General features: G+C 38.2%; 1 protein-coding gene across 5 annotated transcripts in view; it reads right to left on the minus strand.

Moving 5' to 3' along the window:
• The window catches only part of GRM8 (glutamate metabotropic receptor 8), a 325,188-nt gene that overhangs the window by 305,959 nt on the left and 3,006 nt on the right, over positions 1-16,223 (minus strand). For all 5 annotated transcript variants that reach the window (XM_027679190.1, XM_027679195.1, XM_027679193.1 and 2 more), the window contains one exon: positions 10,989-11,838. In XM_027679190.1, the coding sequence (XP_027534991.1) occupies positions 10,989-11,498 (510 nt within the window). In that variant the 5' untranslated portion in view covers positions 11,499-11,838. The remainder of the gene's footprint in view (positions 1-10,988; positions 11,839-16,223) is intronic.

Raw genomic sequence — 16,223 nt, forward strand, 5'->3', positions numbered from 1 at the left:
AATTTTGTTGGGCAATAATCCAAATACATTTTCCTGATTCTGGGGCTCTCTTTGACTGTCTCGGTCTCCTAAGGGGGATGTACAGCCTCTGATTACAGGTCAGGCAGGCTTCACCACTTGCTCCTGAGACCGATGACTTGCATATTTAAATCATATTGTGACTTGGATAATCTCCTTTCATAGCAAAACCCAGGGGAGAGAACTGTGTAAGAGGATACAAGGAATCCCTCGTTAAGAACTAGCTATCTGAAGTACTTATATGCCCCCACCCCTCACTCTTATATCTGATTATTAAGGAGCCTTTATATTCACAAATCCCTTCAGCCACAGAAGTGCTCTAACCAGGCAGGCAGGGGCGGGGGACCCTGGGCATCAGTCCTCCAGGGCCACTGGGCACCCAACTCCACGGGCATCAGCCACCAGGCTGAAGATTCGCTGCTGCGTGACTTGCCCAAGGTCACAGAGAAAATCTATGCTGAGGCAAGACAAAGGATGTAAGGCTTCAACGGGCACTACCACATAGCAAGGGAAGTCTGTCACACTCAGACAAAGCTTTGCAACTTGCCATTGAGCCAAGTGATTATGTGATCCATACCAAAAATACCCTGCATTTTCGTCAGCTTTTTACATCTTTACTGTCATTCTCTTCTGCATGCCAGAATCAAACATTATTTGATGCATATGCAAAGACACAGTAAAATAGGTATAACTGGAATGGTGAATCTTCATTCCTGAAGAACAAGTTCTTTGCTATTCAGCCTAAAAATAGAAATAAGGAGAGAAAAAAAAAAACACAAGCTTTGAAACTTGGCAGGAATGGCAGAAAATCATACCTTGAGTCACAGGGCACTCTCAGCATCTGTTCCAACTGCAAGCTTTTCATGCTCCCATATACAGCACAGTTACCTTCCCATCTTATTCCAGTCTCCAAAACTAGCCCTAAAGATATTATTTTTTCTCTGCAGTCTCAAATGCCTTACACATCCAGTTTCCAAAATGCTGTTCAATCAGTACTGGAGATGTGAACCAGCTCACAGATGATGAGTTTTTGCTGTTCAGATGGTATTTGGCAAAACAGTTCCCAGTGGGCTGAAACAATAGCTCTGACTGCACTTAGGATTTGCAAGTGGAAGTGTTTAAAACATGCACAAAATAATGCTGGTTAATAAGAGAAATGTTTACACTTAAAACTTTCTAAGGGCATCACCAAATCCTGTCCAACAAAGAAACATAAACACATTATTTTTCTTTTATGTTTCATGCTTTTCAATAGCTTTAACTTTCATTACAAACATTTCAGTTCTGCCTGAACTGAGCACAAAGAGAATCAGCTCTTTAATCCTCAGGACAATACATGTTTTCTTCACACTTTGGAAAGCAAATATAGCAGCTGGTAACTTTTAAATCCTCTGCTTTGTTATGCAAAGAATTGTAAACAGAATCATCAAAGTTAGGAGAGGAAAACACTGGCTACTTTGCCTAGAAAATTTCCCTACTGATACACAGATGTATATTTTTATACTTCTATCCAACCTAATTTTCAGAAAGCTATGAAGTAGGAAATTTGGCATTTTTCTCATAATACACAACTGGATGAAACTTTAGACAACATATAACAGGGTACTTCTTGGCAATATTTTTTCCTAATAGTCAACCCATATTTTCATTCCTGAAACAATATCCTACCTCTAGCTATATATATATCTGTGCTCTACTGACTCCTCTTTATGAATAGAATTTGAAGTGTTAGGTTCGTAGTGTAGCCAGCCCTTTCTTCAGCTCATTTTTCGGACTTCATTTTTGGAAGTGTCAGGCCTAGACGACTATTGCAGGATCCACAAGCTCTCTGAAATGTTCCTCTAGTGAATAGCTTAAGTACAACTGTGATGATAAGTTTTCACTAAGATATTAATATTTCACACTACTTTGCAAACAAAAACCAAAGAAAATTTATCTGAATAAGAGTAACCATCACTGTAGGGGATCAATGTTACCATAATGCAATGGAGTTGCTTGACAAAATTGTGCCCTGCCTGGAAGAAAATTGTGATGGCATTTTAAATGTGACAGAGCCACTATCAAAGCAAAAATCTAATGGAAGTTGTTAGGCACTTTTCATAGAATGATACCCAAAATGGACTATCATCCTTTTTCTAGTTTTCCACTTATAGAAGAGCCATGTGCATAAATGTACCAGTGAAGAAGGAATGAAGACTCAGATTCAGCCTCTACAAATACTACTACTATGTAACTAAATGCTGGAGGCATCTTCTGTGAAAGCACATAAGCCAAAACTCAAAAGATTAATTATCCAGCTCAGAGAAATCAGTTTTGCTCCTGTCCCACAGTCTCAAGCTGTAAAAGAGATACAGTAGAAAGAGGGATCTCACAATACCATGGCATATCTCAGCATTGCTATCAGGAATAGTGTATGTCGGAGAAGAGTTAGAGCCCAGGATTTATCTGAAGTGCAGACAAGAAATCCTACAGTGAGGTAAAAAAAAAGAAAGACTCTTGTCCCTTTAGGGTTCAATCTTTCAACAAACAGTTCCTTTATTTCCTGTTATCCCCATAGATAAGTCCCTCTCCTAAGCTGTCCAGTTTCCAGCTCTACTTCCTGCTGACCTGCTCATCTTCACAACCTACAGAAACCAAGACCCAGTCAGAGTCTTGTTTATTCAGCACGTCTGAAAAAAATTTTCTTTGGACACTATGGAATGAAATAGTCACTTGAAAAATACTGGGAACAGTGGCCAAAAAGTAGCTTTTCTTAAGATAACAAGAGAGAAATAGAGCAGGTGTGAAAAAGAAGAGAAAAAGAGATGAGTAAGATTCCTTCCAAAGAAAAGTGAGAAAGGGTTTAAGAAACTGGTACCACCCTTACAGGGGTTTAAAATCTTATAAAGCCACCTATCACTTTCCTCCAGGGCTTCCAAAGCCTTCCAGTGAGAAGAGGTTCTGTCTGGTGCAAGTGCAAGCATGGGTCAATGCATCAACTTTCTTCAAACATGAAAGATTCATCAACACTCATAGCCTGATCCAGCCCCCTTCTGAAAGCATTTTATTCTCTCTATTGAGGGCACAGACAGCCAAGGGCCAACAGCCTCCTAATTTAAGGCCTCACTTAAATGCTTAATTGTCCTGTCAGAAGGATAGGAGACATAATATCTTGCTGGGAGCATATGTAGCCCAACCCAGAGGAGCATATTGCTCTTGGCTATTTAATTCATTCCTGTGGAATTAGTGTCCCTCAGTAAGACTTTTGTTTGGATGACTACTTTTCTCTGATAAATGCTAGCAAACACAAAGATATACATTTAAGCACTGTAAACCAGTTTAATCCTAAAAGCACAATATGCTTTAGGGAAAATAGTGAAAATAGAAATACACAAACCCCCAAAATCTATCACTTGGCTGTAACACAATAGTGCCTGGTTTCTGATGACCGTCAGAAACCAGGACTATTCATATTGCCTTGTACTGTCACTGTACTGAAAAAATTAAACACCAAGGGAAAGGGTCGACTTAATTTAGTTCTCATTGTGGCTAATACAACTAACATTGCTGTACAAAAGCACTGAAACAGCATCAATGATCCTTGCAGTGTTTTGGCTTCCCTTCAGCGTGGCAGAGGAGCAGAGGAGCTCTGTCCCAAGAAATCAGCAGCAATGTCTACACTGGTTAATCACATCATTTCAGAGCACATCTCTCAGCAACAGCTCAGCTGCCTCCACTGTCAGACTGTCAGGGCAGTCCATAACTGGGCCACAACCTGTGCCAGCCAAGTCTCAGAATTTCCTGACAGGCGTCAGAAGTCAGCATGGGTCAGGAATCATTCCCCTCTGGTAATTTCCATGAAGCTCCATGATTTGGAGGAATAAAGGAGTGTATGATGTGGGTGTGGATTTTCTGTGTCAGCTGACCTCGGTGCCAGGTGCTAGACAACTATGCCAGGCACATTTTGTTTACTGGCAGACAAAGTGCCTCCTATTAACACAAGATCTTTAAAAAACCTCACTGCAGAGTTTGTGTTTCTGTGCATAAGTGAACTCCTGTTGAACTGTTAGGCTCCTCTCAGCCTTTTGTTCTTCTCACTTGTGAAATTATGACTGATATCTGTATTACTAGAGGTATTATTTAATAAATAACTCAGGGACCTCTGTCATAAACAAACAACCCTAATACAGTGGTAGAAACTCAGAAAAGCTTCATCCACGAAAGGATGAAACAATTTTCTCTGCATATGCAGTTTCCTTCATGTGAGGGAAAGATGTGTGTATATATATACTAAACTGCCCTCAGGGAAGTAGAAAGAAAATCAGACTGTTGGTCTTTCATAGCTACACTCTCTTTGAAAGGTGCTCATGTACTGTGCTTATGGAATGACGTAAAAACCTCAACATTTTAGACAGCTTCAGCATGCCTACAAAAGGAGGGGAGACATCTCAAACATTTAAAAAACATTAATCAAGCTTCGGATTGTTCCTGTGAAATGCTTAAACACAAGCAAATCAAAATGACAAAAGAGAAGCACAAAAAGGTCAAGAGATTCTTCTCAAGCCTTATAGCAAATGAATTACAAAAATGGATGATATGGTTTGAAGCTGGCTCCCTGCCAAGTCTCCAAACCTTACCACCAGAAGTCCCCCCCCCCCAACAAAAAAAAACCTCAGGGAGAAGAGGGAGAAAAAACTAAGAAAAACCCGAAAACGAGAGAGAGGACAACCAAACTGATATATATAAATATATTTACACTTATATACAATTTCACAAGGGAAAGGGAAAGGGGAAGGGGAAAAGGAACAAAACTAAAATAAAATATATATATATATATATATCCCAATCAGTAGCCCGAGATCTAGTAACTAAAGAACAAAAGAGTTAGCAAAGAAGATATCTCACTACTCTCCTGGGACAACCGAGAGTCGCTCCGGAACGATCGCCGGCAACCTCTGTCTCCCAAGGTCGGCAAGGCCTAGCCAGGCCTCGCTCCCCAACACGGCAGACTCAACAGCAGGGAACCTGCACCTCCAAGCCGCCGGAAGGAAAGAGAGTGAAGGTCTTTCCTCCCTTCTTCTTATAGTCTGGCTTACGTAAAAATCGTAGGGAATACTGGGTAAATCTGGACCCTTCCTTGGTTACAAACTGGTCACCAAGGAAGGCCTAGCCCAAACCACCACAATGGAAAATAACAAAGATTGCCCCTTTGCTCTAACCATTGGTTATGGCTTCATCTAGGAATGTTAGAAGACCAAAATTATTAAATCTTTAGAGGAATAGTTAAGGAACTAATACACTGTAAAACACTAAATGAATGCATCAAGTTGCTTTTGTACTCCCTTGCCTCAAGCATCTTAGAACAAATAAAAGTTGATGCTAATCAGTGCTAGCAGTTTCCACAGAATCTGAAAACCTATTATTTCCTCTGGCTGCAACTAAAAATTTGGCAACTGCTTCATTATTGACACTAGCAAAGTGTCTCTCGTACCTATAATTTTATCTTGGTGTTGACCTGGCATTTGCCTCTCTCAACCACAAAACATTTAACCTAGTACTGACAGAAGAATTTTAACTCAAAAGGGGTTTTTTGCATAACCAAGTGTCTACGGCCATGGAAATATAAAGAAATGTGAATGTTTCTTCTATGTAAAAGAAGTTCAATTATACAACAAAAAAAAAAAAAAAAAGGAAAAGAAAGGAATTATAATAAAGGTATTTTCCAGCCAACAACAAGACGATGCTCAGGCACTAAACAGATATGTGCTTGTACTAAGCACTACAAAAAACACTGTGAAATTAAATGGGACATATTGGCAATGAGTTCCTTTTATAATTAAAAATTATTCAAAGTACAAATATTATCTAGAGCAAAAGTAAAATAAATCTGTTCATTCTAAGAGCTGATTTCAAAATGTTTCAGTAGTCTTCTCCCTAACAGCAATTTTGCTTCACACTTCACACAAAATTTTCCACATATGTTTTAATCACCAGGAAAAAAAAAATCGTCCTATTTGTAATTTCAAATGCCATGCAGCAGCAAATGTTATTGACACATGTAGCATGACACAGTGAACAGAAAATGGATATATTCCAATCAGTGTAGCACATTTTTTTATTAATGAATGCCAATATGTTGTGTAAAATTCTTGAGCTCCTTCCTCACTTCATTAAAGTACATGATAAAGCTTTTCCATTATGGAAAGACCCTGCAATAAGACATGGAACAGACTGACTTCTGCATCTCCCTAGAGCCTCTGAAGTCTGTAATGCTCATGAGGTGCAAATATTTCCATAGATATAGAGTCAGGATCAGGATCTGTGTATGGCTCAAGTTGCCTCACAAAAATATGTTTGTGATCTCTGAAATTATGTGGTAAGATGTTATTACCTTTTATTTACATCATATTCCTTTCAAACATGAGATGCACTCCATTGCCACAATTTAAATACATAAGCCTGCATTTATGAAGCTCAGTGAGGTTAGCCTCTGTACAATGGTAATGCCCTCATTTCTGGGAGGCCTGTCTGCTGCTTTATGCAGGTCTAGAACACAAGGCAGCAAAAGTGCCAAATGGCAGCCAAATATAAAAAGACCTGCAACTAAGCATAAAAATAGCATCATCCAGGTACAGCCCTGGTAACTGCGCAAAGCTGCCAGCCAAAGATCCAAAATGAGGCGAAGAAACAATCAAAGCAAATAAAATGCTGGTAGAACTAATATATTCCCTTCTAGATTTACTGAAAGAAACTATCCCTTGCATTTTGGATGGTTGCCATAAAGTTGAAAGAGTAACTCCATAATGTCATTTGTACTTGTACTTCTGAAGAAGTAAATGTGTATGAAATGTATAAGGCAAATGTGAATGAAGTGAGTATTAGTCCCATCAGACAGCAGCTATTAAAGTGGGTTATAGCAGTGCAGCAAGAAGGGAATTTGACCAAAAAGAGGAAATAAGTCATTTAGCCTTGGGAAAAGAGGAGAAAACAGAAGGCGAGGCAAGGCAAAGCAAAGCAAGGAAAAGAATAAAACTGTTGATGAATATTTTAGCTTTGTACACATGCACATAAATATATACATAAAAGCTCAAGATATCAATTCACCAAGCATACTGTCCACCCCTCTCAATTTGCATGCAAACCAACATCTCTAGGCTGCTCCTAGTGTGACACTGGCTAGAAGATGTGTGAAGGTGAAAGATGGAGTGTACCAAGGAGTTCAGAAATAGTATAAGGTTTTTAGATGTGAGGACACCAGCATAAATAAATGTCTCTCTTTTTCCAGCTGATTTTAAACATTGACATGAGTTATTCAGACATCAAACAAGTAGAAGCTTTGAATACAGGGAACATAATACATGAATTGAGCTAGGTTAAATAGTTTCTTGTTTCCTCCATCTCAAGTTTTGGGGATGGGAAACAGCCCAGATGCTTATTAGCGTCACACTTCTAAGACAAAAAATACCACCTAGTCATGCCTGAGCACCCTACAGAAAACCAGAATTTCAGTAAAATAAATATAAGGAAGAATATAAGAGTAATATTTTGACAGATTGAGTTAGTAGAAAGGTTGTCTCTGTGACCGTGAAAGCTACCCAGAGACAGCCAGCTCCTGAATAGGTTCTGTCAGCCTCCGGTCCCTTGTCTCTATTTGCCATGTGAAGCAGCCCACTCCTGATGTTCACTGATAAAAAGAACTTAAAATTAAGAGGCAGCAACTTCAAGTGGGCACAATCTGTCCTGAGATCCATGATGAACTGGTTAAGTGGGCAGTGGCTGTGTTACTACCTAGCATAGTCTTCTGCTTGCCTTTCTTCCACTATATTTGCAGCAAGACCAGTTCCAAGTTCTGAAAGTTTAATAAGCAACTGTTTCACACAATCTTTTTTTACCAAGTACCAGAGTCATACAAGATGAAAATCAACCAACTTTCGATAATCAAGGCATAACAGGTCCACTTCCAAGCAATTAATCCCATAATCCAGTGTTTTCTGTGTGTAAAGTGCCTCTGAAAGGTCTAAAACCACCAAGAAGTGAAATTTAGTCTGTCCAAATTTGGACCTTAATGTTTTGGATCTAGTAGCGGTAAGACCTACAGAAAATCACCTGCTAAGCAGCAGTGTACCTCAAAATTCACAAAAGGAGAAAAGAGAGAGAAGAATTCAAGGCAAGCCATTTGATCGGGAAAAAAGCCTATAGATCAAGGTTGTTTTCTGTGGTGGCCTCCCTCCCCTCTTCTCATGAAAACACTTAGATAAAAGAATACCATGACTATCAATCAGTTTATGCTATCCACCAGATCATCAGATAGGACTATTGACCTGTATGTTTTCTGTTGTAAAATCAATAAAAGAAAGAAAAAAATGGCAAGAAAAAGAAAAATAGCAGCATAAAAATTCAAGCTGCTGAGCATAGTATTTCTCAGTATATTTTTGTGTATTCACATTGAATGATATAATATACTTTTCACAATTTCATCAGATTAAAATTTCACTGGATAATAACGTTCTCAAAAAATATGTAGTCCTGACATTCAGGAACTTCAGAGCAGATATTAAAGCACTACTGAGCTTCAAATTACAGGTTCAACTTGCTAAATAGAACTGTTAGACAGAAATATGGATGAATTACACTCATTCTGGATATAATGGAAACAGGCATTGGCATGATGGTGATCACTGACTTTATGAAAGTACAGGCACTTGCCCCAGCGGAGTGACCAGCCTTGACATATCTTGGTATGGCTGGCCACTCAGCTGGGGTAAGTAATGTCTGGAGCCTTTGTGAGCATGGGCCAAGGTCCAGGTCCGCAGATACAGAGCTGCGCAGATGCACCAGCTGAGAATTTCAGCCTATGTCTTTGGTCTGAGTACAACCCAAACCAGATTATCCATCTGTATTTCTGGCAAATGACCCTTAATTTCCTAATCCTCTTGATGATAACCATTGTGAATGGCTTCTATAGCGCTGCTAACCAAGGGCCTTATCCAGAAGCCTTTACACATGAAGAGATCCACTTCTGAGAGGAAGGTGTAAAAACAGATTTCAGATGCTGGTCCACCATCAGACATTAAAGGGTATAATTTGTCATATTTTTACATTATTAAGAATATTTGTGCAGGATCTATAATTAAAACTAAAAGAGATGTCTCCTCCTTTTGCCAGCAGCTGTGTTACATCAATTAAATGGGTAAATAAGATCTTTCCCCAGAGGGGATATCACATGGCTTTCTATTGATTAAGACTGCAGTAGAACGTTATTTGCAATTTTATTGCATAACGTAAATCAGAAGGTAGCTGTCAAGGTTTCAGAAGACAAATTGCCGCTATCTTGGACAATTCATAGGCCTCTTCCTTCTTGCTGCTATTATTTCACAGTTAATGCATGTCTTACAAGGCTTAGTTTCTTAAATCAGTCTACAGAATCGTATTCAACTCAAAACTGGGTGTAAGCCATAGTCTATGTGGCCCTGCATTATAATGGCTCTTAAACTGACCATTCCATCTATCATTACTTCAGAACTACGCATTATTTAATAGGGTAGCACAACTTAAAAAAAAAGATGTGAAATAAAAATAATCACCTCCCACAACATGTATGATTGCTCCCAGGAAAGACAGGTCTTCCCACCAGGTATAACTCCAGAGGTGTTCTCCATGTAGAATATTTTTTAAATCTTAGCTCAATTTTATGTACCTGATTCTCACATGCAAAACATATGGCTGGAACAAGTCCACTACTCTCAGACCTGTGCAGTAATTGCAGCTGCGGATCAGTTTTGAGAATGAAATGAACACCTGACCACAATCCAGCAGACATTTTGCTCCTCCACTGAACTGTAAATCCATCATTATACCCTTTGTGGGAGAGCCAGAGGGAAGAACAAAAATCTCCGTTCAAATGACTGAAATACTCTTTGCTGATGTGAGAAACATTAAAAAAAGAAGCCAATCTTTCTTTACTACTAATCAATCTCTCAGTTACAACAATTAGAAAACAAATGCAACACTTTTCAAAATATATAACAGCAATATTTAACATTACCAGAATCTTCTGCACCAAAGTCAAAGAAATAGTCTTTAGGTAGTGTTTGTTGGTTGTAAAGTTGTATGAAATAAGGAAGGGTTTCTGAATGGATGGAAGGAACAGTAGGTGGTAGGACAGTAATAGATTCAGACAAAAGTTACAGTCATTCTGTATACAGAAAAAAGTGCTCAACTTACCATCGTCTGTTTGCCATTGCATAGGATTAAAAATTAAATATCTGTTGCCTGATTTCTTCCATCCAAGTTGATTGATTAGAATGTGCTCATCTTCCTATCTAACTCAGCAAATTTAAAAGTGGCAGGTTTACTTTTCCATTGTTTAGAATGTCTGAGCTTAATAAAGTACATGGAAGGAAATGTCAGAACTGTTGCCTAAAAATTATCACTTACAAAGTGATAATAAAGTCTGGGAAAAAAAATATCACCTTGTAAAAAATATGGAGGAGGTTACGATCTCAAGGAAATCAAAGGTATTACAGTACACTTCATTTGGCTAGACATTGCACATCAATAGTACCAGATTACTACTGGCATATCTTTCTAGGTAAGGAAATTATCTGGTCCTCCTACAAATGTATTTGTGTTAAAATCTTATATTTCATTCTCCCCAAAATTTGGGAATCAATCCCAACATAGTCTTGATGAGCATAAATGCTCAATATGGAGCAAATGTGAGTGGTAAAAAAATAAGGATACAAATCCCTAAAGAGTTAAAATGAGCTTTGGTTGCCCAGAACTCCAAAGAAACACTTGGGACCTTAAAATAGGGTCTGCAAACATTGCTTTGGAGTATTTTTCCTCTCTTTGCTTTGAAAGGGCAAACCAGCCGTTTCAGATTTCTGAATGTGGTAGAGTTCTTTCTTTTATGGAGGTAACACAACACAACCAGCTCACTTACTTCATTGTTCTTGAAATTAAAAAGAAAGATAGAAAAGGTTCCTTACCTTAAAAAGTCTTAAAATATTTGCGACCATAATGGACACAGAACTTGCTGCAGCACCTATCACACCTGATATCTTGTCTGGCTTAGTGAAAATAGGTGGGTCACCATTTGCACACTTCACATCTGAACCATCTTTTTCTATCAATGCTTGCACAAATGTTAAGGACTGCTCCAATGCATAAGTGTCCCTGGAACATGTATCAAGGATCCGGACACCTAAGGTGATATTGGCAAGAAGATCAGGGTCTTTATTAATCTGATCAACTGCATACAGCATTGCCTCTAGTCTGTGGATGCCCTTCTCCTTCTTGAGCTCCCCACAAGGCACCCCTCTATCCCCTTTTGCATGAACAGGGAACAGTCCTCCCAAGATGATGTCCCCATCCAGTCGGATGGAGTGGGCATATTCCTGGCCATGAGTTCTTTGCATCAGAGTGAGTATCCAGTAGAATTTGGCTGTTAACAGGAAGAAACAATGGCAGGAAACCAATCGTTTCCCTTCGTATAACATTTTCTCTGAAGACGTTGTTGCTATCCAGTATCCAGATTTTCTTCTTGCTAAAGAATGAGGCTGACCATTTGAAACTGCACTTTCTGGAGGCTACCATCAGTGCCCAATAAGTAATATAGAACCATGCGGTAGGTAGGTAGAAAAAGGATCTCAGCAGAAGTACATAAAATGTGATTTACAAAAGATGTCCACTGATGTAACAGGTTGACCAGCTTTTCTGAGATGTGGTTTTCAGTTGCTCTTAATTGACGGTGAAGAGTAGGGTAGTATGTCTGGTCCTGATGCTAAACGGAAGTCAGTAGCTTATGTCCTTGTATTTTGCCCTATAGCTGAGGTACTTCTGGAAAAAAAAAAAAAAACAAACAGTGAGAAATACCATTTAGTTCAGCAGTTTTATACCTGTCACACAGTGTATTTACTTTTGAATAGAAGTTACATTGCCTAGGTTTCACTTTCCATATTCTTTAAGTGAGCAATTCTTGGCCTTCAGTGAATTTGAACACCTGGCTGCACGGTACTACAAGCCAGGAAATTGATGATGCCAGCAGAGCAACAGCCGAATCAGAGGAACTAAACTTAGCTTGGTGTTCAGATTCTGAACAGTAGTTCGTATTTACCTTCATGTTGCATGACATCCAGAAACAGACTTGCTTCATAACACGTTGTATTTTCTGTTTTGCTGTATCATTCTATTCCAGCCTACAAAAATGTAGTAACTACTTCTCCTCCTGGAGACGTCCCGTTTATGACAATGGAGTAATCAGGGCTCCTGAATTTAAGTACACTCTTCAGGCACTGCACAAGCACATTCAAATCATTTGGATGTTAAACTGATTATTTCTCCAGTGGAATTCACTTGCAGGGGGCTAACTATATATCTAAATCTCCTTCAAGATAATCTCAAACACTCAATTATTTTCATGAAAAGGTAGCTGATTTCTTAAGCAAAAGGAGCACAACATATTACGTTAGGAAACCAGCTGAACATCTAGTACTCCCTTTCTGACATTTTACTTTAGCTGAGGTCCAACATTAACAAGGTCTCTGCTTGCATTTGGACCACATTAAATAGGAACAATGTTGTGCCTGCACTGACATTTGGAGAAGTTCCACTGATTTTAACAAGATCAGGATTTCAGCCTACATATCTAAACACCTGACTGACTGTTATAAATATCTCCAAATTGCCCACACTTTAATTCTCAAATGAAGGCATTTATTTATTTCAATATTTAACAAGATTACACATGTCTGAATAAATTTTTAAAGCTCTCAGGAGAAGAAAGAATTAATTTTACTTGATACTAGGTAGGCACCTGTGGGCAACTGTGTCTGAGGCAGTCTCTCAAGACATCTATTATAGGCTATGGAAAGCAGTGGACATCCTAGGGTACAATTCACCTGATCCTTTCCTTTACAAAAGTTTTACTTATTATGAAATTGATCGCACTGGCCAAGTGCCTCCTCACTGCCTGTGCAGAAAATCTGGGCATCAGGCTCAACTGCAGATACGCACTTTGTCCTTAGTGATCTGACTGGTTCCTACCAAAAATATGATCACACTAGAAGACAACTACGGACAAAATCAGAAGACAGGTATATATTGTTTCTCAAAAACATTTTGAATTATCTTCCACAAATTTTTTATATATCATGTGGCAACAAAACTAAAAATGCACATTGATAATGTTTAAATTTGTAATCCTGTTTTTACATTTATTTTGCTACATGTTTCTCTCCAAATGATAATACTAAGCTCACAAATGTTGAAGTAGAGTTTTTAAATAGCAGCTATTTGAAGACCTGAGAAAAAGTTTCACAATGGAAAGTCTTCTTTTAAATGTGAAGATATATCACTGTGATTTGGTAACAGAATGACTTGAAAATGAAACATCTTTAATATGCGGGAATAAAATCAATTGAGAGCAGCACACAGGACTTTCAGTGCCTCTTAACATTTAGTTTTGCTTGAATTTGGCTCAAGGTTCAATCTAAATGAAACAAAGTCTGTGCTGTTTTGTGTGATAATCCCATCATTCTCCTTTGGCTCCTTTTGGGAACACAGGTTACAAAGCCGCCTAGGCTTCAGCTCCATGAGCCAAACAGACTCAGTCACAAATGGAACAACTTGAGTCACACTACCATGTGGTTTGATCCAGGCCCACAGGATGTTTCTTATATGCCCCACATTATAGAGAAAAGACCAAACTATTACTTAGCCACAATTATCTGTTGTTTTGATTGCCTTAGTAGAAAAATCCAATTAAGGGTTCAAAATGGTAAAGAGTAGAAGTTGTATCTACACCTAAAATACGTATGGAGGTAATTTTCTTTACAATTCCACAATGAACAACCAACTCATTAGTCCATCCATGTATGTACAAAGCAGACAAGGAGCAATTCACTGAGGGAATAAAAGATAAGACTACTCTTATTTAACACTGTATGGAGAACGAGAAAACACCACTGAAAAATATTCATGAAGGAAAGAAGCACGGTTTTTTCTCTTTCTCAGCCACAAGTCAATTCCTTACAGCCAAAGAATGACCAGAAATTAAAGCAAGTGTCAGCCTTTGTGAAAACAAATAGTGATGAATTCAACTATTGCAACCCACATTCTAACAACAATGGAAAAGCTACAGTGAGCCCAAGATCCTGGGTCTAATATTTTATCTAGAACTGGCTGAAAATCAAATGAATTGATAATTAGCACTTTTCAACATTATAGTCTACATAAGCTCTGCCTCAGCTTCCATGGTTTCCTGAAAAAATGTTTCTTTGCTGCAAGTGTCCACAGCTTGTCTATAAAACAGAAATAAAATGTTAAAGTGTTCTTTTTAAAAATTTAAGACCTTTTAGTCTTTTTTTATGTTACCTAAGAAATAAAAGCTTCTGTTATACTGCCTAATTTATTAATGCCACACTGCTTTTTATATATTGATTAATATTACTTGTATAGAACATTGTAAGCCTGTGTAGCTAAGCAGAAAGCATATGATCTAAATTAATTCCATTTTTATCAATGAATTTTAGTGAAAAAGTATGGGCCTCTGGGCTATAAAGCCTGAATGAACTTTTCTCATGTGCAGAGATTTCATTTGATGTGAAATGTTGTCCTTTTCCAATTGACCATAACAGTTAAAATTAATGCAAATATATTCTTGATTTAGCAGGTTTCCCACTGTAGTAGTTGGTGTTCACCAGAAACATGACTTCAGAGAAGAAATTCATACATTTCCAAGCACAGTCCAAGAGTAAGTGCACCACAAAGCCTCTTTCCCAGTCATCTTGTAATATGCTTCTCTTGGGTTTAATTCATTAAAAATATCTGGCATTATCAGAACATATTGCTATTTTTAAAGCAATTTCAGCACAAACCTCCACTTGTTCTGCTAGAATATGTATGTATTTTTAAACCTAAGGAGGCGGAGTACTGCAAGACAGGGGATATGGAAACTTCTGCATGTAGTGTCTAGTTCTGAAATTACTTCCTTCATAAAATCATTCAGCTTTATCAGATATTTGGTACTCAGGGTTGGGTATTCTGGTACCACATTGCCAAAGTCAGTGCATCAGAATATGCCCAGGCCAGTCACTACTCCAACCACAGACTCATTGCAACTGAGAGACAGGTTCATTATGGAATCTCTTCATGTTAATGAAAAGGTCTAAATAATGAGCTGAGAGTGACAGACAAATACTTAAATAAATACAGAAAATGTCTCTATTTTGTTAACAAGGTTCCTGTAAGAGCCATCTTCAGCTGGCTCTGAAGTCTTGGCTGAAAATATATAGAAAGATTCAATATGTTCATCAGGAAATACGTTTTAAAAAAAATCTCACAATTAAAGACAACCGCAGGAGCAAGGAGTACTCTCTGCAGGATAGGGAGGATGAATATTTTACGATTGATGTTGCCAGACAGACACATCTGAACCCCTCACTGAGGGACAAAATAAGCTATTTAGTGAAAGACAAAAATACTGGAGAAAAAATATTTAAAATTTTGTTTAAGGCCAAAAAAACTAATTTGTCATTACATTTGAAGACATTGGAACTGCACTAAAATAAAATAAAATAAAATAAAATAAAATAAAAATTCTGTGAACTAGGATAGGAGGAGCCCTAGGGTGAAAACCCATTCACAAAATATCAGATTGTCCAGTCAATGCAAAACTGATCTGGTTTTAGTGAATGAAAACAAAATAACGGTAACTTTCATTCTTAAGTTCTGAGGAGGGAAAAATAAAGAACAAAAGTGAGTATTTTGATGTTTTACTACTGGTGTGTTACTTCTGAACTACAAAAGAATTATCTTGCTTATGTTCATAATAGTTGCTTCTTTCTCCCATACAACATTCAGCAATGAACAAATAGCTAAATTTCCACACAGACCAGGTAAAGAGTTGCCACCTGCATACAGTAACCTGACACATATAGAAGATTAATGGGTTTTGCTGACAGCAAAAGGGAATTTGGAAAGCCTTTGGCCTTGGCATCACAACTCCTAACTTACAAGAGAATTCTTCACTGATGTAAGTAGTCTTATCTACCTCAGCTTTTCTGTAGTGGTTTGCTGTGCCCCTGCCACGGAGGTAACCTTTACACAATAATCAGGACTCAAGGCAAATCGCTCTCAGCATCTCGTTTACAGGAACTATTTCTTCCCTGTGCAGTCTGATGTCTCCCCTCAGTCTGATCAGCCTCTTTTCAAATACCCTAGAG

The sequence above is a fragment of the Neopelma chrysocephalum genome, unplaced genomic scaffold (genome assembly GCF_003984885.1).
Source record: "Neopelma chrysocephalum unplaced genomic scaffold, ASM398488v2 Primary Assembly neopelma1_45, whole genome shotgun sequence".
Lineage (NCBI taxonomy): Eukaryota > Metazoa > Chordata > Aves > Passeriformes > Pipridae > Neopelma > Neopelma chrysocephalum.